Source organism: Chaetodon trifascialis, chromosome 15 (genome assembly GCF_039877785.1).
Source record: "Chaetodon trifascialis isolate fChaTrf1 chromosome 15, fChaTrf1.hap1, whole genome shotgun sequence".
In the NCBI taxonomy this organism is placed as follows: domain Eukaryota; kingdom Metazoa; phylum Chordata; class Actinopteri; order Chaetodontiformes; family Chaetodontidae; genus Chaetodon; species Chaetodon trifascialis.
Window position 1 is genome coordinate 13,534,842 of NC_092070.1, and position 26,888 is coordinate 13,561,729.

The 26,888-nt window shown below is 42.7% G+C and overlaps 3 protein-coding genes across 3 annotated transcripts; all 3 read right to left on the minus strand.

The window, feature by feature from the left end:
• Window positions 1-4,745: 4,745 nt before the first annotated feature.
• Window positions 4,746-6,991, minus strand: LOC139343926 (uncharacterized). The gene is made up of 4 exons (XM_070981770.1): window positions 6,889-6,991; window positions 6,420-6,752; window positions 5,806-5,921; window positions 4,746-5,285 (listed from the first exon to the last, which is right to left on the minus strand). Exons 1-4 carry the CDS (start codon window positions 6,953-6,955, stop codon window positions 5,199-5,201), a joined length of 603 nt encoding a protein of 200 aa, XP_070837871.1. The 5' UTR covers window positions 6,956-6,991; the 3' UTR covers window positions 4,746-5,198.
• A 4,990-nt stretch (window positions 6,992-11,981) lies between these two features.
• LOC139344049 (jupiter microtubule associated homolog 1-like) lies at window positions 11,982-21,379 on the minus strand. Its single transcript, XM_070981964.1, has 5 exons — window positions 21,196-21,379; window positions 18,629-18,771; window positions 14,985-15,133; window positions 14,257-14,287; window positions 11,982-12,543 (listed from the first exon to the last, which is right to left on the minus strand). The coding sequence occupies exons 1-5, from the start codon at window positions 21,249-21,251 to the stop codon at window positions 12,401-12,403; spliced, it is 522 nt and encodes a 173-aa protein (XP_070838065.1). The 5' UTR covers window positions 21,252-21,379; the 3' UTR covers window positions 11,982-12,400.
• Window positions 21,380-21,763: 384 nt separating this feature from the next.
• On the minus strand, window positions 21,764-26,515 carry LOC139344050 (small ubiquitin-related modifier 2-like). Its single transcript, XM_070981966.1, has 4 exons — window positions 26,444-26,515; window positions 25,273-25,404; window positions 22,867-22,938; window positions 21,764-22,475 (listed from the first exon to the last, which is right to left on the minus strand). Exons 1-4 carry the CDS (start codon window positions 26,462-26,464, stop codon window positions 22,413-22,415), a joined length of 288 nt encoding a protein of 95 aa, XP_070838067.1. The 5' UTR covers window positions 26,465-26,515; the 3' UTR covers window positions 21,764-22,412.
• Window positions 26,516-26,888: the final 373 nt, after the last annotated feature.

Here is a 26,888-nt window from a genome sequence, read left to right on the forward strand (position 1 = left end):
ATCTGAAGCAAATTCAATAAACTGGACAGCTCAGTAATCCTGAAAATAAGACATGCTCAGGTCTGGTCTGTTGCGCAACATGTAACATAACTTGGGCATGCGCGCACCCAAATGATAAATGTCATCCAACAGATTATCAGACTTGATTGTCATCCTTACAATTAGACACAGAAAATAACTCTATTCACTTTGTGTGTGTTGTGTGTAAAAGCGTATAATGTATGAAGGAGCTCGTGCCGCACCACCACATCTGTGTTGTGTGTGCGTGTGTTTGGCATGGGGTTGCGCGGGGGCAGTGTGTTTGTCGTCTAAACTCTGTGGTCGGGGTAAGGCCAGCACGTGTTGAGTTAGCTCACATCCATTCAAATATTAAGCTGCGCTGGCGCCCTTTAACCTTTCCGAATTCCGCGTGTCAAACTGTGACGACCTACTTCATGTTCCTAACATCTGAGTTCACATCCTGCCTCAGGGAACCGCAGGTCTGAGCTGCAGGGACCTCTTGTGGTTGCTGTCTGTCTCGTCCTCCTCCTCTCAGCACTGATCTCTGTGTCTGCTTTGACACAGCAGATCTCTGTATTATCAGGCATGTCCACCGCTCAATTCTGCGCCTTTCATCCAGGCAGAGTGACTCCTGTTAAAATAAATGGCACAATAGTTGATAGGTTTGTCCCTGAAGACAATTCAAAAAGCTAACACCCCGTCATTCCTTAGGGTCTCATCAGTGGGCTTTGGTTACATTGCTATGCAAGCGTTCACGTGATGCTTTCCCTAATTAAAATGTTAACATGAGGAAGTTTATGAGTGCGCAACTCAGCGTGGTGCTTCTTGGAACTAATCTGAGTTTACAAACAGGAAAAACCAAATTTGGCCAGAAGTAGCCTTCGAAATCAGTCCCTGATAATCAGCCTTTTCAGAGCATGAAAACCTGCTGATGTCTTGTTATTGAAATTGGACTGTGGGCGGATCTGCAAGCTGTCTGACACAGAAAAAAAAAAAAGAGCAAGATCTTGAATCAGAAAACAGTTGCACCTATTTATAGATACTTATTAAGAACCTTAAAGCAACAGCTTTGCTGAACAACTGCAACTCCCAAGAGATGGGAAAATCTTAAATGCTTAAATGTAGCTTAGCAGTAGCACAAGACGCAATGAGTCAGTAAACCGAATTGAGTAAAGTCAGTTATACAGAAATATTTACTTAAAGTTTGCTAACATTAGTTCATATTAGCACTATTAGCTACTGGTCATACCAGGCCGAGTAAGGCTGTAGCAACAAAGCCCCCGAGTGTACTGAACTAATGTCAGGCGGGTATAATGGCTCAGGACTTTAACTTGTCTTTTGTGGGAGGAAGGATGCATTGCTTCTTTTAAAGTTACGCCGTCTCTCTTGAAGATGCAGCTTTGCAAGGGAAGCGACAAAAAAAAAGCTGAGTGAGTCATTGCTGTTCTCAGAAACATGATGAGTGTACTTGTTGTGCAGCGGTCAGAGATGGGCCGAGCGTTTGTACCTCACTGTTAAAGGTTGATGAAGCTGTCGGCTTTGAGGCTTTAGGCTCAGCCGCAAAGATTAAAGACCAGTAACAAAGAATAAAGACATTCTCAGTGATCACACTCATGTCCAAGCATTTCTGTCCTAAGCCTCCACCCACATGGTGTTAAGTAGTTACTGAATGATTGATGATTGGCTGATTGGATGAGCACCAAAACAGTAACACAATAAAAAGACACATGGTCCTGAATAAGACAACGAGAATGATATCAGGTGACCTTTAAAATATCTTTAAATCGGAAGTCACCAAAGTGAAAAGACCATGCTTGGTCAGTTTTCTTTGTGTTCTGTAAGGCTTCAAATGTGGGAAGTCCTGCATCACCCGGCGCCATGAATCTCTCACCAGCAGCAGCAGCCAGAAACCTCACCATGCCCCTCTGCAGGAATTGGATAATATCCCTTTACTGCTGATTCAGAGGTTTGGTGTCTCTGTGTTCCAGATGTACCAAACTGCAGTGGCTGCCAGAGGCGGTCACATCACTGTAGGACTCCCGGGCCTGACATCACAATGGAGGATTACTAAAATATCATAGTATTACTGAGTAAAACCTAGAACCCACCAGAAATCTGAGGCTGCTGTTGACAATGCCTTTGTATTAACTTTTCACCTTCTATTGTTATTAAAGTAAAAAACAACTCAAATTTCAGTCAAACAACATCCAAGTCGCCGTCTAAACTCAGTCGAGCGCGGTTTCCATGCAGCACATCATCCACCATCGTAACGCCAAATGACGGACCCCGTGGTCTGACGTGGTGTCAGATCCCTGCAGCAGGGCGAGCATCCCAAACATCTGCAGCATTCGCGCCGAGGAGAATGAAGTCCAATGCTCAGTGGAGACACTTTGGCCCACATTCAAGATTCAAGAGGATGAGCATGTGCTGCATCAGCACAATGAGAGCACCAGAAAACCACACTGCTTGCCAACCGCTCAAAGAGGAAGGCTACATAATATTGTTGATCAAAAAGCAAGCTACTGTGCATGATAGTAACCTAGCGGCAAACACTGACACCAAGTCCTCCAGTATGGCAATCTCTTGAAAGTTTGCGTAGACTTTGCATGGAGAGGCTTGCCAGTCAGAATGGCTGCTGTAGCTTCGACATGAACAAGACGTGAGTCAGGCAGGTAAGAGGAAGGAGGTGTTCGATGAATCCTCTGTAAAACTCGACAGGGTTAGTTCTGGTGGACTGGGCTTAAGGCATCAATTAACGCATGCAGTTGCTGAAAATACTAATTTCTTCTACAGACATAATTCAAAGAAATAGGTTGCAACATAACATTACTCCTAAATATACCTATGCAGATATAATTACGTTGATATACCCTTTGGAAAAAGGAAGTTATGCTGTACATGCAAATTCAGCTTGATAAAGATAAAGACTGTGACCTATGCTGTCATATGTGAGGACACAGCCACATTCTGTTACTACACTAAAACACCTGATCTAAGTCACACATACTGAGTCTACCAAGAAATCTTTTAAACATTATGGGGCTTCTGTGGAAAACACAAATCAGATAGAAACCAACCACTTTGAGTCAAAAACTTTTTTTTTCTTTTTTCACACAGCATGTTCCTACACCTCTAAAAGCACCTGGTGACTGTCACAGTTTCCACTCTGACCTGTGTTACTGACAAAATCTGCAGCGGCTGATAAAAACATGAGGAGGGAGAGATGAACCTCTTTACGCTTTATAAACAACACCTGTGCATGTGTGTGTGTGTGTGTGTGTGTGTGTTTGTGTGTGTGTGTATGTTTGCTGGGAGGGTTACGCTAAATGTGGCTTCAAAGTAAAGATGCATTTCCTCTGTTTTTTTCTAAACATGCATCTCAACGCCTATTGGCTAGATTATCATCTCTTTCAGTGTCATACAGTGTTTTTGTACCTCAGGGTCTTACATACCTTATCATTTGGTGCTTCCTGTTACAAGTTATGACAGGTACACAAAGTGCTGCAGTTGCTCAGGAGTTTTCCACACTTGATAAAAATGGGACATTTGGGTTAAAAAAAAAAAAAAAAGATTCAAATCAGCCACAGATTAAGTGGCGACACTGTCGTGTAGATGTTCTTGACTTTGGCTGTTTTTCTTGTGCGAGGGGTGTCAAGTTCCGTTTTGTTTTTTTTGTCACTCACTGACCACAGTTTCCATTCCTTGCTGGACCCCTTACAAGTTGTTCGTGGTCTCCCTATACACACACACACACACACACACACACACACACACACACACACACACACACACACACATACTGAGACACAAACTGCACTCTCAGCCCACTGACACTTACCTCACATACAGATGTAAACACACATTTCACACTTTAACGCTTTGGCTGATCTTCGGCGCTCGCTCGAGGGAAAAAAAAAAAGTCACAGCTTGTGACCACACAGATGCAGCACACAAGTAAACACGCTCCGGTCTTGCAACCTGATTTTTTTTTTTTTTGTTTTTGTCTGACATTTTAATGTTGACTCACACAGTGTGTCTCTCAGGCCTGAGTTTGGAGGCAACTTGCCCTGACTTATATTGTTTGAACTGCTCCCTGATTTACAGTGTTTGAAGACACAGTGTTTGCATTAGTGAACACACGCACTAAGCTCGACTTGGCACAGGTGATAAATTACTGCGCTGTTTTTCAAAAAGTTGTTTCTTCTTGTGTGGTTCAACTGGGACTCTGAATTATCCTGCGTCATGGTAAAGGCGTGGTACGTCACTCATTAAAGAACTGGCCTGGCTGATGGGGGATGTGGTGGCTGAAGCTGTGAGAGAATTTTTGAACCACAGACATCCAGGTTTGCGACCAACTCAAGTCGTCACCTGCTCGCTTTTTCAGCTATCAACATAATTCCAGCGCTGCCGTGCCGCTAATCAATCATCAAAGTCTGAAGTCAAAGATCAGAGATAAGACTTGAGTGGTTCATGCTTCATGGCTTACAGATGATAGAGTGAACATTCCCCAGCAAATCTAAAAAATACAATGCTTTCCTAATTTCTGGTTGACCTGTTTTTGATCTTTTTCATTTATTTGTACAATATGAACTTATAATGTAAACTCACTTCAGATAATTTAAAGCCCTTTTTGTTTTTTTTGCATTGTGTGTCATTGAGGTGGTGCCGTGATCAGCGAGCATCGTGGTATTACGTCAGTCAGTTTCACCATTTCAGATAGTTCGCCACCCAAAAATAAATGATTTCAGACAAATTGACTGTTTTATTTATGCAGACAGCTAATTACAGTTATTATTGTTACAATACACAGTATTTATCGTTTATGGCATTCAAAAAATAAGAAATGACTGAAATTAAAAAAGATATATTTACATAGCGGACTCTCATGCCAAGGCCATGTCAGGGTACACTCATGTCAAGACGAACAGGCATTTTGTGCTTCTTCACTTTCAAAAGTAGCTGTGTTGTGTATTTTCATACATTGTGCCAAGCTGTTCACTGACGATGCACCTGTCCCCACGTTGTTTAGTAATCCATGCACTTTGCTGTCTCAGTTTTCTTTCACTGAATAGAATAGAGACACACAAGGCCTGAAGAGATGTCAGAGAGCATGTTGAGTTGCTGCGTGGCTTCAGATGCATCGCTTGCACCTTAGTGGTGCAGAGATGGAGTTTCAGGTTGCTTGCAGGATGAGATTTTTAGCGCCTCAGCGTTCCACGCATGTCCTCATAAACATCATTGGTGGTGGCGTGCCTTGGTTTCACTGTGCTGCGCAAAGTCTTTGTCTGGTAACAACAGACATTGTTGACAACATGTTAGATGTGGGGCTGTCCCAGGTGAAAAATATCATACTTAAATTCTACTTTTTGAACCACAACTTTGTGCTGTATTTGTTGCCTTCAAGTATACTTGAGTGTACTCAACTAGCCCTCGAGTAATACTCGAATATACTTACAATTATAATACTATATCATTTTTTTTACAAACTCCACCAGTGAAAATCAGGATTCATGAGCGTTCATTTGTGACAAAGTGTGACAGTGACAATAAACGTCAGCTTTGAAACAAACAATTGCCTCCATAAATAGTTTTACTATATGTATGTGTCAAACTGTTGTACTCTTATAGTACCATACTGTATTGTTGAGCATAACAAGAACGTGCTCTTTTGAAAAACAGGAACATGGAAACAACCCCCGAGACTCCGATAGGGCTTGTGAGTCATAACAAAATACAATCAAACAAGAAATGACACCTACACACACGCACGCACACACACACAGATATAACAAAACACTTTGGTACCTTGAGGATGATCCATATGAGGAAGCCCATGATGATCCCAAGCAGCACAGCGGCAGAGATCACAACAGACACCAGCACCAGATTCTTATTTTCTGGCTCACACGGCTTCACCGCATCTGTTATCAACACACAGCGTGTTTATCTGAGACTCAAGCTGTCAGGGCTCTCATTTTTCTCACTGCCTTAATGCTGTTGTCTTGTGTTTTTTCATTTGTACATGGCTCAGGTCACTTTGCATTTTGAGTGAAACTCTTCCAAGTTCCCTATAAAATTTTGTTTTGGAGAAGTTTGTGTACCAGCCCTCTGTTATTTGCCTTTTATTTAAATTAGGTAGTGGAGTCAAAAACAGTCATATTGGCAATGAAGTGGGTAGAAAGCAGGGATATAATTTAGTTTAAGTTGTGTGTCTGAGACTCAGTTACTGCTTATAGTAGTACAATATATTTACATCAGTTGCTGACTGTTACAATGCACTGTTGTGCCTCTACGTGCTTGTTAAATGGATCATTGTTAAATTGGCATTCAGAGGAAACTTCTGGCCTGTGGAAAGATGATGAAGTTGAACTGTAGAACTAAAGGTTTTGTGAGATAACATGTAAATTCATAAGGCTCACCTGTCACCACCAGGAGCACAGACCCTGCGCCTTTCATGCTTATAGGTCGACTGGACGTCTGGTCAAACTTTGAGTAAATGCACCAGTACGGTCCTGTGTCGGCTGAGGTCAAGTTTTTGATGAGTATGTCCATGCTGGGGAATACTCCGTGTAGCTCAAGTCTGCTCGTGAATTCTTTGGAAATGGTCTGCGTTTCTGAGTTGCTCTCTTTGAACAAAATCTCATCTTCCCCGAAGCCCTTCTTCAGATATAGGGACTCTTGGTCTTTGTCAGAAGATCTGCACTGGATAGTGACTGATCCTCCAAAATCTTTCCATACCACTCCACCACTCTCTATGCAGGTAGACACAAAAACAACTTTGTCTTATTTCACATTTGAAAAACCTTTATGAGTTCACCCCGCCGTACATCAATTAAAACAACACAGAGCTGTTTAATTCTCAGGCATTATTCATGTGATCAGTCTTACCTGGGCCAGTCAGCGCCGTGCAGGAGAGACAAAGGATGGTTACGAGCTTTAACCAGACAGCACACATGCTGACAGACTGTCATGCAGGGTTCACTTGAATTCTAACTCCTCAATAGGAAATGTGCTTGTTTTCACCCACATCATTCAGCACGATTACGAGCAACACGTGACCCACATCAAGGTGTTTGTGGGCGAGCAGCCGACGGCATGATTAGATGTCAGCCTTCACCCTAACCCTAACCCATCTACTGTAAAGAACAACTTTTCTCTGCATCAACCCACTTGTGCTGAAAGTGGACTGCTTTTATCCTCCTCTGAAGCATCAGGCAAGATTTTATCACGGTATGTTTTGAGAGCTTGCACCAGAGCGGCTGAGGCATTAGCAGAGGGTGAAAGTTCCCTGTTCTGCAGCAACAGTGCCTGTTAGCGGCAGAAGAAGAGGTGCTTGAAAACCAGTGGAAGAAGTATTAAGATCTTCACTCAAGTAAAAATACAACAATGTAAAAGTAAAGTAAAATCCCTGCATTCAAAATCCTACCAATTACTATCAGCTAAATGTACTTAAAGTACTTAAATAAAAATAAAAGGTTTTGCTACACAATATAATTTTTTTTAATATTTGAGAAAGTTTTACCCCTAAAGCTGTCAAATAAAAGTACAAATACCCCCAAAATAAAAGTAAATGTTACCAGTGAGAACCAGTTAGGTGCAATTCTGCTGTAAAAAGAAAAGCTTTTAGTGAAGCTAGCTGTCACAAGCACTGGCTGTGTACTGATAATCATAACTGCACAATATACCGTATGTTTAAAAGATGAGCTTACTCTGAGAAGATGCATTCATATACAGACAGCAGCGGTGTGAATGCCAGCCAATGCCGTGTTTCAGATATAGGAAGAGAGACCACATCCCTGGCTCAGTATACAGTATCAGCAGGCGTGACATAAACCAATACTAAATTAAAGGGTCAGTAAAAAATGGTTCAGCAAATTCATGCATGGCATAGAATATCTTATCACCCTGAAAGAACATGAAAACAAAAACTTTTTTTTTTACTGTCTCAAAAGCAATTTTTCCCACATGACGCATACTGAAAGTGAAGTTGAACGCCAGACTGAGACCTCTCTGAAGCAGCAGACACAAAGGGAGACATCAGCCCAGCCTGATGTGTTTTTCAGAGCTTGCACCACAGGGATAGGGTGTCAAAGCATATTCCACAGCGAAAAGTAGGTCAAAAGTTTAGTTTTACAGCGTTTGCATCGCCCTCTAGTGGCAGAAGAACAAACATGTGTGAGTGTTAACCATTTAGATGGAATATACCTCAATGTTAAAACCTAATTAACATTAATAATCAATATATAAACTTTTGATAAATGTTTTATTAAAGCACTGCAGATATAAGTGTTTCCTGTATGTGTGTATAAATTTGCAGCTGTAAGTCATCCTGCGGGCACTGATGGAAATAATGGAGGTTGGTGTACAAACAGAGAATGAATGACAGAAAAGTGTAACTGTTATAGGATGTAATAGGATACATGGAGAAAATGCAAGTCAGTGCTGTATTTCGGATCTATAGGAGGATAAACCACTGGTTCAGTACATCTCAAGATATGACAGCAAACAGGTAAGATACATTGAAAGGGTTGGGTTAAAAAAATGAAAATATTTTCTCACACACCCTCTAACACTGCTCATTTTATTCCCTGAGATTTCCGGATTGAAACACTGAGATGAACTAAGCCAAGAACATGAACCTACAGTTAAAATGGCCACACATGAGCCTGTTTTTTAACCAAAACCTGAGCTCAAATTTGTTGTGTGAAGGTGGCCCACCTCTGATTACATTACCATTTCCTCACTGAAAACCATGAAATCACATGGACTCTAAAATTCACTCAGGCGTGTGATCAGCCAATCTCTCACTTTATGAAGCAGAGTATGAGGTGAGAAAAACTGAATAAATACAGCATCTGTTTGCATCAATTAATACTAAAACAAAAAAAACCCCTGCACATATCAAGACACAGTAAAATCACAGGGATGTACATATTGCTGACAGGACTTTACGGCACTATTCCATACGTAAGGTGACCATCATTGTCTGATGCTGAAATGACCTCAGCAGACTCCATTAACAAGCCTCTGTCCTGAGGGGACTGAAAGACTCAACATCAATAACATCAATAAAGGCTTCCACAGTCTTTGGAGATAAATTCAAAAACACACCCACCTCCTGCTCTCTCTGCCTCCCTCTGGGACAGAATTAAAAAGGTCCCTGTCCATCCCACCGCTCTCTTCCCCCCCCCCCGTCAGCTCCCCTCCTCCAGTCTCGTCCGGCTCAGAAGGTGCACTGTGAGCCAGAGCAGACGTTGCGAGGAGGGCTTTTTACGCTCCCTTTGTTACTGCGGAAACAGCCCAGTCCATTTGCCAACCAGTGCTTCCTGTTTAGGGCTTCTGGTGGACGGGAGGTGTTATGTGTTTGTGAGCCTGCAGGACAATCAGGAGGCTCTGTCTCTGGTCACAGAGAGGACAGGAAGACAACAACAATAGAACACGGGAGACCATTAACTTAATCATTTCATTTTTTCTTTATAGGCCGATGATAACAGAATTATTAGTTAGGATACTAATGGGTAGCATTGTGTACTCGTGCCTTTCCTCCAACAGTTCCTCTTCCGCCTCCTGCCTGGTACTTGCTGAGTCAGTGCAGTATGAATGTGGCTATTGATTGATTGATCGACTGTCATGCCACTCAGAGATGACTCACCTCATTTCCCCAGTTCGTCTCAACACTCCGGCATTATTGTCCTCTTGAGACGTCTCACAGGCCTCATCTGGAGAGCACACGGCGTAATGACCCTGTCAATGAGCGAGCATGCTTACGCATTCATCTCAGATAGCAATTAAATGACTCGGCATATGGCTGTGGGGGGAGGACAATGGTAATCTCCCGTCTTTCTAGAAAGATTAGTAGGATGATCGAGGGGGATAGAGAAGAGAGTCTGCTTCTAATGTGGGTTTACTGATTAGCTGTTGACCAGGACAAAAGGGCCAACCGCGGTGTTGCATTTGTTTGCTACAACCAGGGACGGGGATTTGGAAAAAAGGGAGAAATGTCATCGTAATGACCCAGAGCGACACTTTGACAAAGCGTCCGAAGCTCAAACTTATTAAAGATCATTTGAAATTATTAAACAAATTCAAAGGAAAAGCAGCAAGTCATGCTGAACGAAACGAAATGTTATGTATCAGTGTATGATGAAGGTCACCAATTTTCTGTCAACTGACGAATCAGCTGATGGTTTCAGCTGTACTTGTATACTGTGTGCTGCTCGATAGTTTACTTGTTGTTTTGTTATCAATTATGACAAAATGCAGTTTGTAAGATGAGTAGTTGTCTCATCTTATCTTATAATCTCTTTGTATGTTTTCTGTGTAAAAATCTTATTTTGTAAAGTAACCAGTAACTTGAGCTGTCAGATAAACAGCACAGTATAAAGTACAGTATTTCCCTCTGAGTACATGTAGTAGTTGAGTACTAACTCATAGTACAGTACTTGAGTAAATGCCCTTAGTTAAGTTCCACCAGTGGCCACAGCAGCAACAACAATAACAAAAATGCAATAAGTAAGAAGAGGACTGAGGAAAGCAGCAGAGATCCAGGCTGGCTCTGTCTTGAGGTATAATAAAAGGCACAGGACTTTCCCTGCGGGTACAGCACTTACTGAAAACAAGCCTTCATTGACTGCACTCCAGCGTCCTGGCATTTCTCCAGGGCAGGAAGTTCTTTTCCTGATCTTGAGTGACCTCTGCATGCCTTTCACTGCAGATGAGGGCTTAAAACACACTGCTGCACCACGAGCCGCTCAGGGTTTGGCTCTGCAGGAGCTCCAGTTGTAGCTCAGGAGGCTGAAAAGAAGGAGACTGAAGCTATTCTGATAGCAACTTTTGTTCGGCTCTTCCTTTTGGTTGACACCCACGGTATGAAGCTAGTCTGCAGGTATATGAAGCACAATTTAGTGGACACTGTTTGGTTGAGCACAGCATGAAAACTTGCAGAACAACACTCAATTTCCGTCATTCCCTGTACTTTCTGAGGAGTGTGTCACCACTGCTAAAAGATGATCTGCCCTCTGGGCCCCTTCAGCTTCACAGTAAGAGGCTTACAAGGACTAATCAAGTCAACAATACAAATCAAAGTCGCAAAGTTAAGACAAGATGACTTCAAGTCCAAGTGATTCTCGGTCGACGAATGATAAGAAGTGACATTCATAACTATTTATACATTCGCTGCCAGTGTGAAGGTGTGTTATTTTTTGTCAAAGAGGGTTGAAGAAAATCTGTCTATAGCCAAGAGTCACCACCTCTTGTGTAGTGCTTGATTCAAGGAATAACTCATAAGAACTTTTAACTGTGCTCTCTAAACATGTGAAAATATGAGGAGAGACAATATTGGACAACTCTGATACACATAACAGGTGCTGGTTAAGAACAATTGGAGCACTGTGTCCACTTTGCGTGCTCCTCACGGCGCTGAAGACGGCAGCAAACTCAGACAAGCATTTCCAAATAAAGCCATCTTTGAGGAATGCTGCCCATGGTAATGTTTCACGAGTAACATTACATCTCGCATGAATCACATCACCTTTTGAATCCAACGTTCGGTTAAAAAAAATCCCGGCTAACATTCTTGACAAAATGCAACACCTCTCTGACATAAAAAAAAAAAAAAAAAAACGCTGCGAAGAGGGCCAAATATCCAGCGTGTGATGTCATGACAGATAGCGCAGTTTCTCTTTTGGCAGAACTGGAGGCAGCTTTTGCGATTACTTTGGCTGGGCAGGTTTCCAGTCCAGAGCCTGTCTCTGCTCTCAACGGTCGCAGTCTTCAGGCTCCATCTCACTGCACATAAATAATATTCAGCTCCATGTGGTGAGACGTTCATGCACATGAAAACTGAGGACAAGCAACTCTACTGTTGATTTTATGCTGACATTTTACTTCATGGTTGCTATTTTATGCACGTGACTAATGACTAGCAATATTCACTATGACAAGACTATGACTACATGAAAAAAAGAATCAGCCACAGGAAATTCATATCAATCTTTATTGTATTTAGAAATCCACGCATCAAATCTTTTTTATTATTTTTTTCCTTTACCATTTACAACAGGGGAGAATGAGGGACAAGCTAAACGTCATGCCTTTCCCAGCAGGCGCGATGCACTACAGGATGGGCTGAAATGGGAGGGTGGGGGGGAAGGAGATACATAAAGTGCTTTTGTCAACAGTTTTCTTCTTTTAATAGAAAAAAGGATCAAAACGAAAGGTTTGAGGGCGGAGGGAGAGGACACGGGGGTCCGTGGACGTGACGTGTGAAGTAGGCGAAGGAGGGAGGGAGGGAGGTGACAGGTTGATGAGGAGGAAGAGAGTGATGGGGGGTATTTATCTTTAAAAAATAAAAAAAGCGCTCGAATGAAAAAAAAAACAAAACAAAAAAAAAGAAGTGGTCTCAACCCAGGATGAGGCTGGACTTGCCACCGGGTGGGTTTCTTCGGCTGCCCGTGGTGGCGTTGGCGCCATCCGACGGGTCAGAGGGCTGTGGCATCTCCTTCTGCTGGTCTTGCTCCGGCTGCTCCGCGTCGTCAGGACACTCTGCAGACGCACCGAAGAGACGTTTGACGCGTTAAACCAAACAATCAGAGGGTTTCTGGATGATGACTTCAGGGCCTTAGCTTTTCTCCTAAATTATACTTTTCAAAGACAGCTGCTACTCTTGTGTTAAAACAAAAAGCCAGACCGATCTTAACTAAACTTTGACTTCACTGCTTTTTGGTTGTGAAGGCTGCAGAGCTTGAGTGAGGGTGGGCAGTTCTGTAATGAAATCACAGTGCTGAAGCACTGGGCTCTTGTTGTCCATTAGTACCCGAATTACTGTAGAAATGTGCAAATTCAAGAGGACTTTTTCCAACTTAAATGTCACAAATAAGGTCAACGCTTTATTTCATTTTCTTTTTTTTTAGGCTGAATGGACTCTGAAATGTTCTCAGCTTGATGTAAGATCAAGTGGAGGGCTGCTGTGACAGCTGCATAAATGAGACTGGTGGCACAGATATTGGGACTGCCTGGTCAGTGAGCATCCAGGAGCTCCCATATTTTAACTATCTGGGCCAGATTCTCTCTGGCTTTTTCCAGGTGCAGATGTGGCTGGGGCTACAGCAGGTATATGGTATGAAAACTGTCAGCTATCATTCCAGGCACATTTGCTTATCTACAGTATTTAAGGCTTCTGTATTTGGCATTATCCCAAAAAATATTTAAAGTTTATATCAAGTTCCATGTCTGTCAGGCCATAACCACCAACTAAACTAACTAACTAAAAACAACAATAACAATACTGTAATACCATATAAGACATTGAAAATCTCACACCGTGGCAACCCCAGATGTGACACATTCTGGCCCAAACACACGTGCTGTATTTATCAAGCAGATGCACCTGGAGCAGCAGTTTACAAGTCATCTGTGTTCGTGTTTGCCAGGTGCGCATCTCTCCTCATGACATGCATTAAAGGGAGGATGCTGCACATAATAGCATGTTAACACAGGATGACTATGTTTTCCACTGGATTAACTATTGGACACAAAACAAAAACCTGAATTTGAATCTCCTTGTTGATTAATGTTTTTATTGCCTAAAGTAATTCATTATTCTATGAGTAATAGCAGATAGTAGCAGTTTCTTCTCAGGCGGACTTGAACCATGGCCTTGTTTGCTTGTTTCAAAGAAATGTGTGAAATGAAACATTACTCGTCACACCGTGTTAATAAAGAGGCTGAAGCCCTCAGTTATTTGTTGATGGACATACAAACGGCAATACGCGCATATAACACACTTCAGAGTGCACATGCACATTCCAGTCATATTCAAAAGCAGCAGCAAATAAGTGGTCTTTGATTTCTAAATGTCCGCCGAGATGTGCGGTCAAACCCTCCATTATCTGTGGAGCCAGCCACTCTCTCACAAAGGTGCACCTGGAGGTTAATAAAAAGCTTTTCATACTAAGTGAAGCCTGCCATCAAAGAACAGCTGCTTGACTACAGACCATCATGCCATCATGACAGGGGAAAAAAAACATCAAAGAGATAATGCGATGTTGAATTAGAAAGGGAGATTGTGTGTACTGTATCTTTATGGTAGTGTAAAAATTACGGTATGCCAGCAGCATGTGGGGCAAGACCAGTCACCAGGCAAGAGAGTGGAAATACCTGATTGGTTATCGTGTGCCATGGAGCTGTTTCCTGAATAATCTCAGTCATGGACTCAAGAGCCTCTTTATAAACAGTTCCAGAGTCCAGGATACTTACCATCATTTGCTGGTTCTTGGCCATTTTCAACCTACAAAGAAAACATGAGACAATGATATCAGCGATTGTTACTTAACCAAAGTGACTTTTTTTTTGGCCCCTCTTCCTGTTTTCCTGCATCTAAATCCCATCACTTCTACCTTGTGACAACACAGTGACCTGAACAAACACAGTCTGGACTCTTTCTGCGAACTGTTGTTACTGTTGCAACAAAGCCAAAACACAAAATAATGCAGAGAAAAATACTTCTTCATCCAGAGGCTGAAGCAGCAGCGGCTTCTGCGCCATAACCAGCTAATTACCAATTACCTACTGAGCTCTCTGACCCTGAACATGTCATATATTCTAGTAGATAAGTCATGCATTTATTTACCAGGTAGACCCTTGCCCTCGCATTACATCTCATTACAGATACGCTGTTGACTGTTTCTTTATGGCTCTGTCATTTCGAAAAAAAAAAACATGCAGCCATGTCAGGCGGCAGGACTGGCACACTCCCAGAGTAAAAATTAAACCTCCATAGGGATTACAAACATCAGTGGAGAGTATCTATCAAACAACATCCTGGGTCAGTTTCAAATAGATGGATAAAATCATCCTTCCCCCACTGAATTTTCCACTGAACTGTTTGGAATTATACTTAATCTATGACTGTGTGCTTTACGGCCCCCAAACTAGGCTGTGGCTCTGTTTTGGAAACAGCGCCTGTCAGACTCAATGAGAGGTACCTCTTGTCTCTGGGTCCAGACCAAGGCTGCCCCAGAGTTGTGGATGGTGGTCAGTTCCGGTTGAGGGTTCTTGGGGAAGAGAAGAGGCTGCTGGCACCGCCTCAGTGGGGCTGAAGGCTCCCCGCACAGGGTTCCTGTGGGTGCCCCGCCTGGGAAGGTAAGAGTGAGACGGATAGAGCAATTAAGCAGAGTAAAATACATGAGCTGTCATGCATATTTGTCCCTTTTTGGCCAGCGGATTAAATTGAAGCTAGACAGGAAACAAGAGACAAATGATGAGACATGACTAAGGCATCAGAGCAGCAGAGTCATACCATATGGACACTAATCCAATTAGCTGCAAAGCCACCCAAGACCCCGATGTTTCTAACACAAGAGCCTAACCGTGCTCGCCACAAGATTCATCTTCTCAGATTTGATAAAACATCAGCTTTTAGAGGGAATTGGTCTGAAAAAACATGAGGCAAAATCACTGAGAACCAACAGGAAACATCACCAAATCCGCTTGGGCGTCTGCAACAGACCCAGAAACACAGTGGAACACTTCCAGGCAGACGACCTGATTGCCAAAACTCACATAACCCTGTAGCGCCTGCATTCTCCTTTAGCAGAAAGAGCATTAAAGCACAGTGTTCGGCCCACTGTGGCGAAGCTGTGCTAACCAAAGCCACATAAGGTAACAGCCCAGCTCTAGCCCTGAGGGCCAGGGAGGGGACAGGCAGTCTTTGTCATGAGGGGAACAACGCTGCTGAAGAAGCAGAGGAGTGGCCATTGTTGTTAATAGACTGAAGTGAATCAGCACTGTTGAGAGCCTCTATCACTCAACAAGGGCTCCTTCATTATTGGCTTCACGCTTCCCCGTCTGATCAATCCTCTGGACAGTGAACAACAAATAGCAAATGGAAGAGGATTAAACTAGATTCATGGGCTGGACACTGATGCATTATGTTATCATCACTACGGCACATAACCTTCTACTTAACCTTATAGATCTCCTAGGCCCATGATATAAATGTATGATAACACTGACCTCACCAGTCAACAAGCTTGGAAACAGGAACAGCAATCATGCAGCTGCTGATAGTCTTGGCTTCCTCTCTGATTACAGAGTGCTCCTCATGCGGCCAGAAGCTGAGGGCACCTTAACAAACCAACAGCTCTGCTATCTGAAAACCCTAAAACCTGACTGCCAACCTGCTATTATGAAAAATAATAAGGTACTCTTAGTGGGAGCCATGAAGACACTTTTAGGTTTGTTTACTCAGGTTTTGAGATGTCGGTTTCTGCCATCTGCCCAAGACTATGACAGTAAATAAAAAGTGATTGTTCAAAGCAAGAAAAAGACAACGCTTGAAGAACTCAACAACAGGTCTTTCCAGACCTGACATCTTAGTCACTCTGGATAATCCACAGACCTTGCTGTGAACAGTTCTCACCGTAAATATGTGTTCAAACCATTCACAGTGAGGTCTAAGGATTATCCGGACTAAACTGGACCTAAAGTCAGGGAATGGATATTTGAATTCTGGTTGACCATAAACTCCAACTTAAGCTCTTCTTACAGCCAATGTAGACCTTCAATGATCATGAAAATTCAGCTTTCCCAATGGCCCAGTGGTCTAAGGTGTGTGGCACTTAAAAGGGACAGTTGAGCAATAGCAATATCTGTCTCCAGAAATCATAACCCAGTTAGTTTCATGTGGGAACTATTTTCTTTCTACCATTCTACATCCGCCAACCACATCACGACGTAAAGGGAGGCATGCCCTTGTCTGACACTGCTAGCTTGTTGAGATCATTTATATGCCAGCTAAAGTTACACCTCAGCCGAGGAGGACGGCATTAATGTTTAGGACCCGCGCTGTCATGAGCCTCTTGTCCATGAGTAGATGCACACCTACAGAAATACGGTTGTTGGGTGTAGTTGCAAAGACAGAAACTAGTTCCTACATGACACCGCTCGCAACGAGGTCTGGGGATTATCTTGAGTAACCGATTTCTAAAAAGAGACAGTTTTCAAATGGATTTTTACAGCACATTGAGCAACATGAGCCAAGTATCGTTATATATTCGAGGGAAGGCAGACGCCCTTTCAGCTGATATCTCCAGAACTTGGCAAGTCACACCAGAACAATCTAGATGGATAAAAAGCACTACAGGTAAGAGGAAAAAACACATTTTTAATTTTGGGATGAATAGTCCATTTAAAATACAACATTTCTACTTCAAATCTTCTCCAAATGTCCTGTAACTCTAAGGCTAAATGCAAAGAAGCATCTTCTAATTTCTGCAGGTCTTCACAATGAGACATCCCTTCAAAACAAGGCTGATGTTACAGCAGGGGTGAGGCATGGATGTGTGCTGCAGGACAGCATTCACAATGAAGTGCATGTTGTTCTAGATGGTCCAGACATGTATTCGGCATATAAAAAGGTGCATTTAAAAAGGATTTTCAGAGGACAGCGTGCCAAAGCAAACACACCTGCTCATCTAAAATAGGAGTTCATACCCAGTCAGACAGACTGCACAATGCTTATGAAACCTGTTAGAGTCATAAAGTTTGCTCATTCAGGCAGAAAGAAATATGCTCATCCAGTTGTATCCGGGACAACTATGGAAAGGCTCTCCTGAACAAGACCCAGACCCAAGTGAAACAATGCAAGCAGGAAAAGGCTTTGCTGTGAGCAGCTGCAGAGGTCAGAGGATGAAGTAATGATTTCACTGTAAACTCTTCATCATCCACGCACACAAAGAAGATTGGATACACCACGTTAACAGTCTTCTCTAAAGTTGCCAGTGTGAAAACGTGATCTCTGGCTCGTGAGTAAGTTCAAAGCCCTGAGCTGAAACAGAATCCAGCTGCTGTGGGGTTTGAGTTTTCCTCTTTATGCACTTCATCAAATCTTTGAGCCTTAACCAAACGCTGACTAGCTGGGATAAAATGGACATCCTTAAATTACAAGCATTAAAGATAATGCACACTGAAGAGTGATTTATGTTTGGCTAAAGCTTTATCTTGCTTATCGTAAACATATCCTGGCAGGCACAATAATGTCAGACTGCATTAATTTTTCATTCAAGCTCCGTGGCTGTATGTTTGCAGTGACCTTGACGACTCAAAGCCATTTACAGGTCTCATGTCCCCCTCTGCTGCGTCTGTCCGCCGCTCCTTGTGTACTCAAAATAAAACTTCCCTCGTGTCTATACAAGGCCACACATTTCACCAACTGACACATTTTTTCATATTTCTTTCCATTGAGGGCCGATCCTCATCCCATTTAACAAAGCTTGGCTTCAAATTACCCTTATCCCAGTACTGCGGGGCTTTTTGGCTATTGCACTTGTGGAATGTTCTTTCTGACAACCTAAATGGAAAAATACTAAATAACACTCAGTTTGTATCTTTTCCGAGCTCAAGTTAGAAGAACTAATTCCACGGTACTCGGTGCTTCCATGGTGCTTTTTGCTTACTTAAGGCGTCTGGTAGTTCTGTCTAGTTTTGCACAATTGAAGTTGCGCTTACATCAGTTCTTACCTTGTGCAAAAATTAACATTAACTCCAAACCCTGTTGTTTCTATTCAGTTGGCTTTGATACTGACACATGGAAAATGAGCTAAAATAGAGTGATAATAGATTGAGTTACTGGGCGGATTGTTCCTCCGATGAGCATGGGGGTCCTCAGGTTCTGCAAAGATGCTGGAGGCCATCTTGCTCTTGCGCTGGGGGGTTGTGTTGTCATCTGTGCCGAAGGACAAGCTGGAGTCCCCGCCTGGCGGTCGTAGTACCCTACAGATCAACAAATGATGGATTATAATGCCATTTGATTGACATTGTGCTCTCATGCCCACTTTTTAGGCACGATTAAAAAAAACCCTGTGTCACATGCCACCGATTAGCTGCACTGTGTGTGTGTGTGTGTGTGTGTGTGTGTGTGTGTGTGTGTGTGTGTGTGGGGTAAAATAAAATCAATAGTCAAATATAACATGAGAACGCCTCAAGCTACTTCCAGCCTCCTCTCTACTCCACCCCAACCCTTTTATGTACATACCACACGCACAAAAACTCACAAGCTACCAGCAAGGTCTCTGCTCTCTAAGCCCCGGCTGTCAGCCTGTCAGACAGGCAGTCACAATCTCTGCCCGGCAGCTGACTCCACTCGCATATAATCACAGAGTTAGCTGGCTAGCTGCTGCCTCTTCTCAGCACAGATTCCTTTGCAGTGACACAAGCGGGGTCCGTGTCAGTTCCTGGTTTTGCATTGTTGCTCCATTATTAAATGAGCAGATTAAATCCGAAGCCTCCTTTGGGTCAATACTACACAACAGAGGTGAAAAGTCTGCGGTGCACAGCGAATGTAGGTCATCTGATCAGTAGACGCTTCTAGAAGAGTAGAGCAGGCCTGCATGCAGACCGACAAAGCCCACTTTGCACTGACATTCCTCCCACCACAGGCTGAACAAAAGGAGCACGATAACGAGAATGGAAACCCTTTTCCTCGCCGTGCTGAAGGACAGTTGGGGTGGATGACAAAAACTGATGTGTTTGCAGCGGCCCTGCTGGGCCCCTCCCTCTTTTTTTCCAGCAAACTCTCTTCTCCTCAGTGCCCCTGAAGCCACCAGCTGACACACTGAGCAGCTGTCCAAGGGCCAGGCAGGCAGATGGAGTCCAAAAAACAACCCTGCTCTCCAAGCACAACTACAAAAGAAAGCAAGCAGAGGAGGCAAATCCACGCTGGGTGGACTGCAACCACCTGAATTTTCTCAATCAATTCTTCGTCACACTTGGCTGTGACAGTAATGCCTAAACCAGACTTCACCTCCCGGCCAGAGAGGATGAGCTCATGCTTTCCACACGGATTGCTATTGGGGGGGGGAAGCTTTTAACTGCCTGGCAGCAGACCCCACCCTAGAATGAAACTGCAAATAATATCAATGAAACGGCATTAATGCTGAGAAGCTTAAAGGCAGCTTCAGGCAGGTGGAGCTCGGGCAGATGTAGCTGAGCCAAAGCCAAAGATGGCATGTCTGATAAGGCAGGGCAGGAGGCTTTTGATGGCCTACTAAGATTTTAGCCTCATTCTGCTCAAATTGCTGCCGTACGGATCTCCTCCGTCGACCAGCAGCAGAAATGACCAGCAGCTCGTAAGGGAGGGGGGCTTTAAGGAGCAAAAGCGAAGCGATAAGGAAAGATTTACAGGCTTAACCAGCTCAAAGCCCCCACCCAAGCCCCCGCATCATCCGAAAACAGCATGCGGCTTCAAAACGCTTTCAGACTGACCGAGATCTGATGCGATCACTCACAAAAAGCGAGTAAAGTTACGACTTTTCCTCAAAATCTGGCTGGTAGGCCCTTTAAAAATCACGCAACGTTACTGAGCCAGACATGGTTTCGAGTTGCTTTCTTTACATTGTTTTCACTGCAAAAAGGGGGCAGGAAAGCATCCAGACGAGACGCATCACTTACTGGAAAGCTGTGACTGCGTGTTTGGAGGATGAGTGGCCCTCTTAAGGTGATTTCCACGAAGATACACACTGTTCAAACACTGTGCGTCAAACAATAGCGCAGACATATCTACTGAAACTTCAAATGGACACCATCCGAGTTTCTCCAAACTTCCATTAGCCGGAACCATCATCGATAATGACATATGCAGACCAAAGGAGTCTCTCTGCAGTCAATCACATACTTGGACTCTTGGACTCTTGAGCTGTGTCTCTGCTCCTCTACCAAACCCACAGATAACTCATTCACTAACGCTGTAGGTTTAACATTTCCAGCAGCTCCAAGAGCAGCATTTAGGAAGCACCCGGAACTACAAAAAAAAGTTATCTTGTGGTCGACCACAGACAGTTGAGGGCTAACGTTACGACCATTTCTCCCAGAAAATAGATGGAAAACATCCCCTCGGGTTTTCTCCCTTTTCCCTTACACTCGCATGTCTAATGACTGTCCACGCTCAGACAGGCTAGCCGGACTAACTTCATGTCGCTAAAGGCGGTGTGCTGCATCAGTCACCCAATAAGATTAACTTAATTGGCGAGACGATGTGACACTTTAGCTAAATCCAGAGAAATCCCTCGCCATGCCACCAGCGTGCTAATGTGAGGCAGCCTTTGGGCAAACGCAAGAAAGAGGCGTTTGCTAGCTCGGAGGCTTCGCCCGCATCACACTTCTTTTGTTCCTCCATGAAAGGGTTTCAGCTTCTTTTACCTGGAACTGCTTTTAGCACCGGGGCTCATTCCTTGGAAGGTGGTGGTCGTCGTCATCTTTAAGGAGTATTTCGATGTCTTGGCAGTAAGAAATTGTCAGTGAGAAACTAGTAAAAAAAAAAAGTCCTCCTCCTTCCCCGCAGAGATGCGACAGGATGTAGACTCCACCCGACACTGAAAAACATAACGAAGACCAGATCCGTTGGTTCTGCGGTGCCAGCCCATGAGACCCATCCCACCAGCGTTCGGCCAGCTCTGATTGGACAGAACATCACAGAACTCCTCTCTCATTGGACAGAACCATAGAGATCGCCTCTCTTGTTGGTGGCAGGTCTCGGCTTCATGTCAGTGTTCAGACAGTCGCGTCCACATCCTTGAAGGTTTTTTCCCCCTTTATCTGATCAATCAGCATTGATCATGATAATCTGCAAAGTTTTAAAGGGTTAAGAAAAAGATCCTGGGAATTCAGACTAAAATTCCTGTCTGGCCTGTGGTCTTGTTACACTTCCACAAATATATTTTATAGTGGTTGTATTTGTGCCCAGACAGAGAGACAGACAAAATTAATGGAAGTTTGGAAAAAGACAATAGCTTTATTTTAACAGGCATCTTAAAAGACAATACAGTCATTTATTTAACTGAAACATCTCTTCAGGCTTCCCAAAATGTAAAACTTGGCCTAGTTAAACAATCAATCAAAACATTTCTCTACACATCCACTATATAAAAATGTAGAAAATCAAATATTTATTTCTGATGATGACAGAAAACAAGTGACAATCCAGCCCCATTCCCAAACTGGGTATACAGTTCACTAACACGAACAGATACGCTGGACACTGACCGAGCCAGGAGCAACGACATTTGATCAGTTCAGTCAGTTTTATTAATTGTCACTCTATAACCAGTCCTGTCAGTCTGCGACCTTAGAGGAAGCCCTTCAAACTGCAAAGGGAAGTCCTGAACATTTATCACAATACAGCATGAATAAACAAAATTCAGGGTGATCTGGATGTGGTTTATGTACAAAAACAGAAAAGTAACAAGGGCAAGGATGACAATACTATACAGCAGTTATGTGTGGCAGAGAAAAGACGACTTCTTCTGCGTGGAATTCTGTTGAGACAATAGGACAAGTTGCAAAGAAGCAGCCGCTGTGTATCGCAGGCTGGGAAGGTCGGCTGTGTTAAGGAGGAAAATGGTGATGCGTGTGGGTGATTAAATCAGGCCTCCCGTCTGTTGTTGAAACACGTCAATTGTATCTTCATCTTCCATTTCCAACTGTTAAGAGAGAAAAAAAAAGATTTAAAAGTGTGTCACACGACAGAAGTGTCTCTTTTTGCTGTATTTCAAAGCTAACTTGTCTGCATCTTGTGTATTTATTTTAATTTAACTTCATATTCAGTCAATTATCAAGTGTACCGGCATCTGTTGAGCGTCATATTCAAGTTTAAGAACAAGCTAACCAAAGTTTAGCTTTGTGTGTTCTGTCGGCCTGAAGCATCTACACGCTCCCCATGCCGGAATCTCCTAAACTGTGATTGCACAAAGTCCTTGTTTGTGTCTGGTTTCAGCCAACAGACACATCTACCACATACTGGGGTGATCTGCAGTATATTTAGCTTTTCTCCTGTATAATGTCATTATCATTGTTTCAGGACTTTACACTTACCTGTGCTGGTGTGTCTGTCTCATTTATTGGCTGTCCATCAAATCTGAATCTGATTTGCCTCATTGCAAGTCCCTGGAGACAAACAAATAAAAATGTTTGTTGTTAATCAAGCCTTCACCACCAAATTGTTAAACAGACGGTGCATACCAGACTTTGACCAACTCTTTGAACACCCAACAGCCACTTTAAAACCATTTTTTAAACTTAAACCATTATTTTCTTCTGTCAACTTGATGTAAATGTGATATAAAATTTAACGGCCAATGGAAAACATTATTTTTTAACCACCAAAAATGGAGATTCACTGTGAGGTTAATGCATAAAACCACCAGTTTTCTATTTGTTTTCACTGTAGCTTAGTGGGTCTCAACAAATAATGGGTTAGCGAAGGTGCTACTAGTAACAATATAGAAATACATTTAATTGTGCAGTATATTTCATCACAAAGTTATAAAGTCACATACAAGAACAATACATTACTATTATTTTGGACAAGACAAAGAAAAAGTGGTTTGACTTATAAAGATGCAACAAAATTAATTAGACAAGCCACAAAAAAAAAAGCAAATGTTCAGTCACATACTGCACATTTTCATGGAAACGTCTATTCTAAAAGCCAAGAATATAATATAGATGTTATATTTCTAACATTTTAAAGCAATAACTGTCTTGTTTAACATATGCCTGCTGAAGTTTGAGGGTCACAGAAAAATGAGTTACTCTGTCTGCAGTGAAACACGAATAAAGAAATAATGAAAAACATCTGGTTCTCAGTGACTTTTAAAACTGAGCTGCCTGACAAACATGTTTCTTTTGCCCTGCTGGCAGTTGGAGGAACAGACAACACTGGTGTTGGGTTTCCATTCTTCCACACACTCATTTGACTTTCAGATAAAAGGGGAATATCAGAGGTTGTGTTTCATTAGATTTTCTCTTCTTCGCCTTTAAGTAAACATACAGGCTTAAAATTAAAATTAAAATCAAACCTCTGCTTTGTTTTTCTAGCCATGACAGTGACAGTAAATCCCAATATTAACTCACTGGAATAAGTCATAAGAATAAGTCAGCATTCCTGCATCCCATTATAGGAAGTAGCCTGGCAAAAAACAAGTTCAGAAGTGATTTCGCTCATAATGGCTGATGGAAAAATTTAGACATCTTTTGTGATTAATATGTGGAATCAGAATGACGAGCAGATGAGACGAGAGAGGGAAGATTTGCATTGACTCCATAGCCCTGATAACATTGGAGCAGAGCTGGATCATAGTCAATAAACAATGAACATCTCTTTCAGGAAGAAATGACTGAAAACATGATAGCGATGAATATTTTTAGGCAGCTTTATGTGATCTACTGAGTTCTCCAACATAGCTAACTGTGACCTTACCATTAAGTAAATACCTGCAGTCACGTCAAATAAAAACCGGCCAAAAGCTTTTTTTTTAACCACACCATTTACAGTATGTGGTAAGTAGGAATTTTAAATTTCCCAGACATAACGACTTGTTTGCTTGAGGTTAGCGTTGCATCATTTAGAGCACTGTGCAACAAAAGCTGAAATTACCATTCACCAAGTGTGAAAGGGCTGAAAATAATTATTCTTATCGCAGCCTTTTTAGTCTTCAAACAAGATTAAACATGTGCATACTTCAAAGCAGCTGCTTTGAACCATCAAGCAGTTCTAATAATTATTTCCATATGATATAAATGCAGCATAACTTAGCAACATGGCTCTTCCAAGGCCTCATCCACGCTGTCTATGCAGTCGGAAACAGACTCCTCTAGTGAATGGCTACATATTCAGGCCTGCAAAGTCTCTGCTATGTGAAAAATATTCCACTCTGATTGGTCTTTTTACTGGCAGACATTTTGACATGCCACGGCAGGAAAAGCTCAGGATAGTTAATAGTGTTATTAATGGCTGCATTATAGTCAGGTGTGCCAGTTCCAGGGCCCCAGTACTGTACAAGCTGACTCACTGGTGTGGCTTACTGGGAAACTTAAATGGAAGGGAGCCATGAAAAAGCCGTGAAAAGGCCAGTAAAGAGACAGCAGGAGTTTTGCTAAAAATTGAATCAGTAGTTGCATTAAATGCAAAGGGAGTGAGTAATAGTGGAGTTGCTACACCTTTTCGATTCAGAAAAATTAAGAGAGTTGTCAGGGGCAGTTCCTCCCTGCAGACAACGTAGTCTCAAAACTAGATTTGATGGTAAATCTTAAGAGGAAGTATCCACATGAGAACAACATGATGTTATTTTCTGCACGTGTTGCACAAATCAAACACGCACACTACAACAGCTCTGCACCCCCAGAATCACTGCTTCTGTAGTAAATCTGTAGCACCACCCTCAGTGTTCACAGTCAATCAGCGGTGATGGTGGTGTGCTGATGTTGCGCCGTGCCCACCTGTCTCTCGCAGTAGGCTTTCATGAGTTTGATGAGCGGCGTGTGTCTTTTGATCTTGAACTGCACTACAGATCCATCCTGACCCGCTACCTTCAGGTTTATGTGTTCGTTGTTTTCTGTCTTGACTGCTTCCTGCAGGATGAAGTCAGAGAGAAAAACAGTTCACATCAGTACGAGGGCAAGCAGAGCTGGAATAGTTAGATACTGTAAGCAGTCATTTACCAATGAATCATCGACAATAAGAAAATATATTGGCACGCTCTAATTTGACTAAATTTGTCAATCAGGAGAAGAATTTAATTCCTGGTTACAGTTTGACAGATATAAACAACTGCACATTTACTGCAGCCACTGATTCGATGAACACCTACAGGTAAAAGGTTACTTCAGGGTGGATGAACTTCACCTACAACATGTCATTCAGGTAAGTAAGGAAGTATGATTACATACTGTGAGTCAAAAGAGATATGAAAACTGGCTTTGCTCTAGAGTTTAGTGCCTCTGGTTGACTTATAAACTAGTGCTGACAACATTGCAAATAATACTGAATATACTTGATCTTTGCATCAATGTGATAAAATATTTAACTCACTGGGTTAGAAAACAGACATTATCATTCAGTTTAGTTACGCTAAGGTGTGGTTTTTAAATTGCATTTCCAGAAAATGCTTTATAGCCAACTTGCAAATCCTTCCTGGGGCACATTTTGCTTTTGTTTACCTTCTGCTTCAGTGTCTGCAAAGTTGACCGCAGCCTGATTCAAGCACGAGTATAACAAAAGAAGAGACTGTAGTTTTAGTGGTGGCAGTTCTTACTGGCACACCACATCTGAGAGCACAAACTTTCTCCCAGTTGCATATATGAACACACGCAAGCTATTAGCAGCATAAGTCATTGAAACACATAAACAGACGGTGGTAAATTGGGGCATGCACTGAGGATGACACCAGCTGGCTGGCTGTGATCAAGCAGAAAGCGACCTGCGCGCCTGTGGATGCGCGTTCACAAACCTTCCGGTCTATCAAAGTAGGTATAGCTAGTAGTTGAAATTTAGCTCTCAACTTTGACAAGGTTAAGAGAACATGTGAAAATGTCCCATTTTTCCATGAACATCTATGCCACATATCTGGTGAAATAAAACGGTATATTGATACAATGTGGAGACACTCACCTTTGGTTTTTCATCAGCCATGGTCACTCTTTTGGCGCTTCTCTACCCTGCCACACAAAGAATACGAGTGCGCGCACGGTTAAATCATTCGAACCTAACGTGCGCGGTCACGAGCCAGTGCGCGTCCACAGCAACGGGCTTTGACTGGCTGCAGGTAAGCACGTGGATGAAAGCGCAGTCTGGGCATGGGCGGGAGAGTCCCAGTGCGCGTTAAAGAGACACTCAGCAACACATGAACGCGCACAGCGATGATTTTCCTTTCGTTGACAGGTTTGTAAAGGAAAATGATCGCACAGCATACACTTTATTACCCTGCTACCCTCTCATCAGTGTTGCAGGGTTCAGTCATCACCATGATAAAGTGCACATACTGGTAATGTAGTATTTGCACTTTTTGTTTTTCTTTTTTAACCCCATAAATCCCAGCGGCCATCTTGTTTTTCTG

Bases quoted from the DNA above. Each gene is read 5' to 3' on its own strand.
- LOC139343926 (XM_070981770.1), bottom strand. From the start codon at position 6,955: ATGTGTGCTGTCTGGTTAAAGCTCGTAACCATCCTTTGTCTCTCCTGC. The intron at 6,753-6,888 runs GTAAGACTGATC...CTACCTGCATAG, and splicing joins CACGGCGCTGACTGGCCCAG to AGAGTGGTGGAGTGGTATGG. The intron at 5,286-5,805 runs GTACCAAAGTGT...TGTTGTTACCAG, and splicing joins TCATATGGATCATCCTCAAG to ACAAAGACTTTGCGCAGCAC.
- LOC139344049 (XM_070981964.1), bottom strand. From the start codon at position 21,251: ATGACGACGACCACCACCTTCCAAGGAATGAGCCCCGGTGCTAAAAGC. The intron at 14,288-14,984 runs GTACCTCTCATT...TTTTCTTTGTAG, and splicing joins TCTGGACCCAGAGACAAGAG to GTTGAAAATGGCCAAGAACC. The intron at 12,544-14,256 runs GTAAGTATCCTG...GTGCGTCTGCAG, and splicing joins CCAAGAACCAGCAAATGATG to AGTGTCCTGACGACGCGGAG.
- LOC139344050 (XM_070981966.1), bottom strand. From the start codon at position 26,464: ATGGCTGATGAAAAACCAAAG. The intron at 22,939-25,272 runs GTGGGCACGGCG...GTTTGTCTCCAG, and splicing joins AAGCCTACTGCGAGAGACAG to GGACTTGCAATGAGGCAAAT. The intron at 22,476-22,866 runs GTAAGTGTAAAG...CTCTCTTAACAG, and splicing joins AGACAGACACACCAGCACAG to TTGGAAATGGAAGATGAAGA.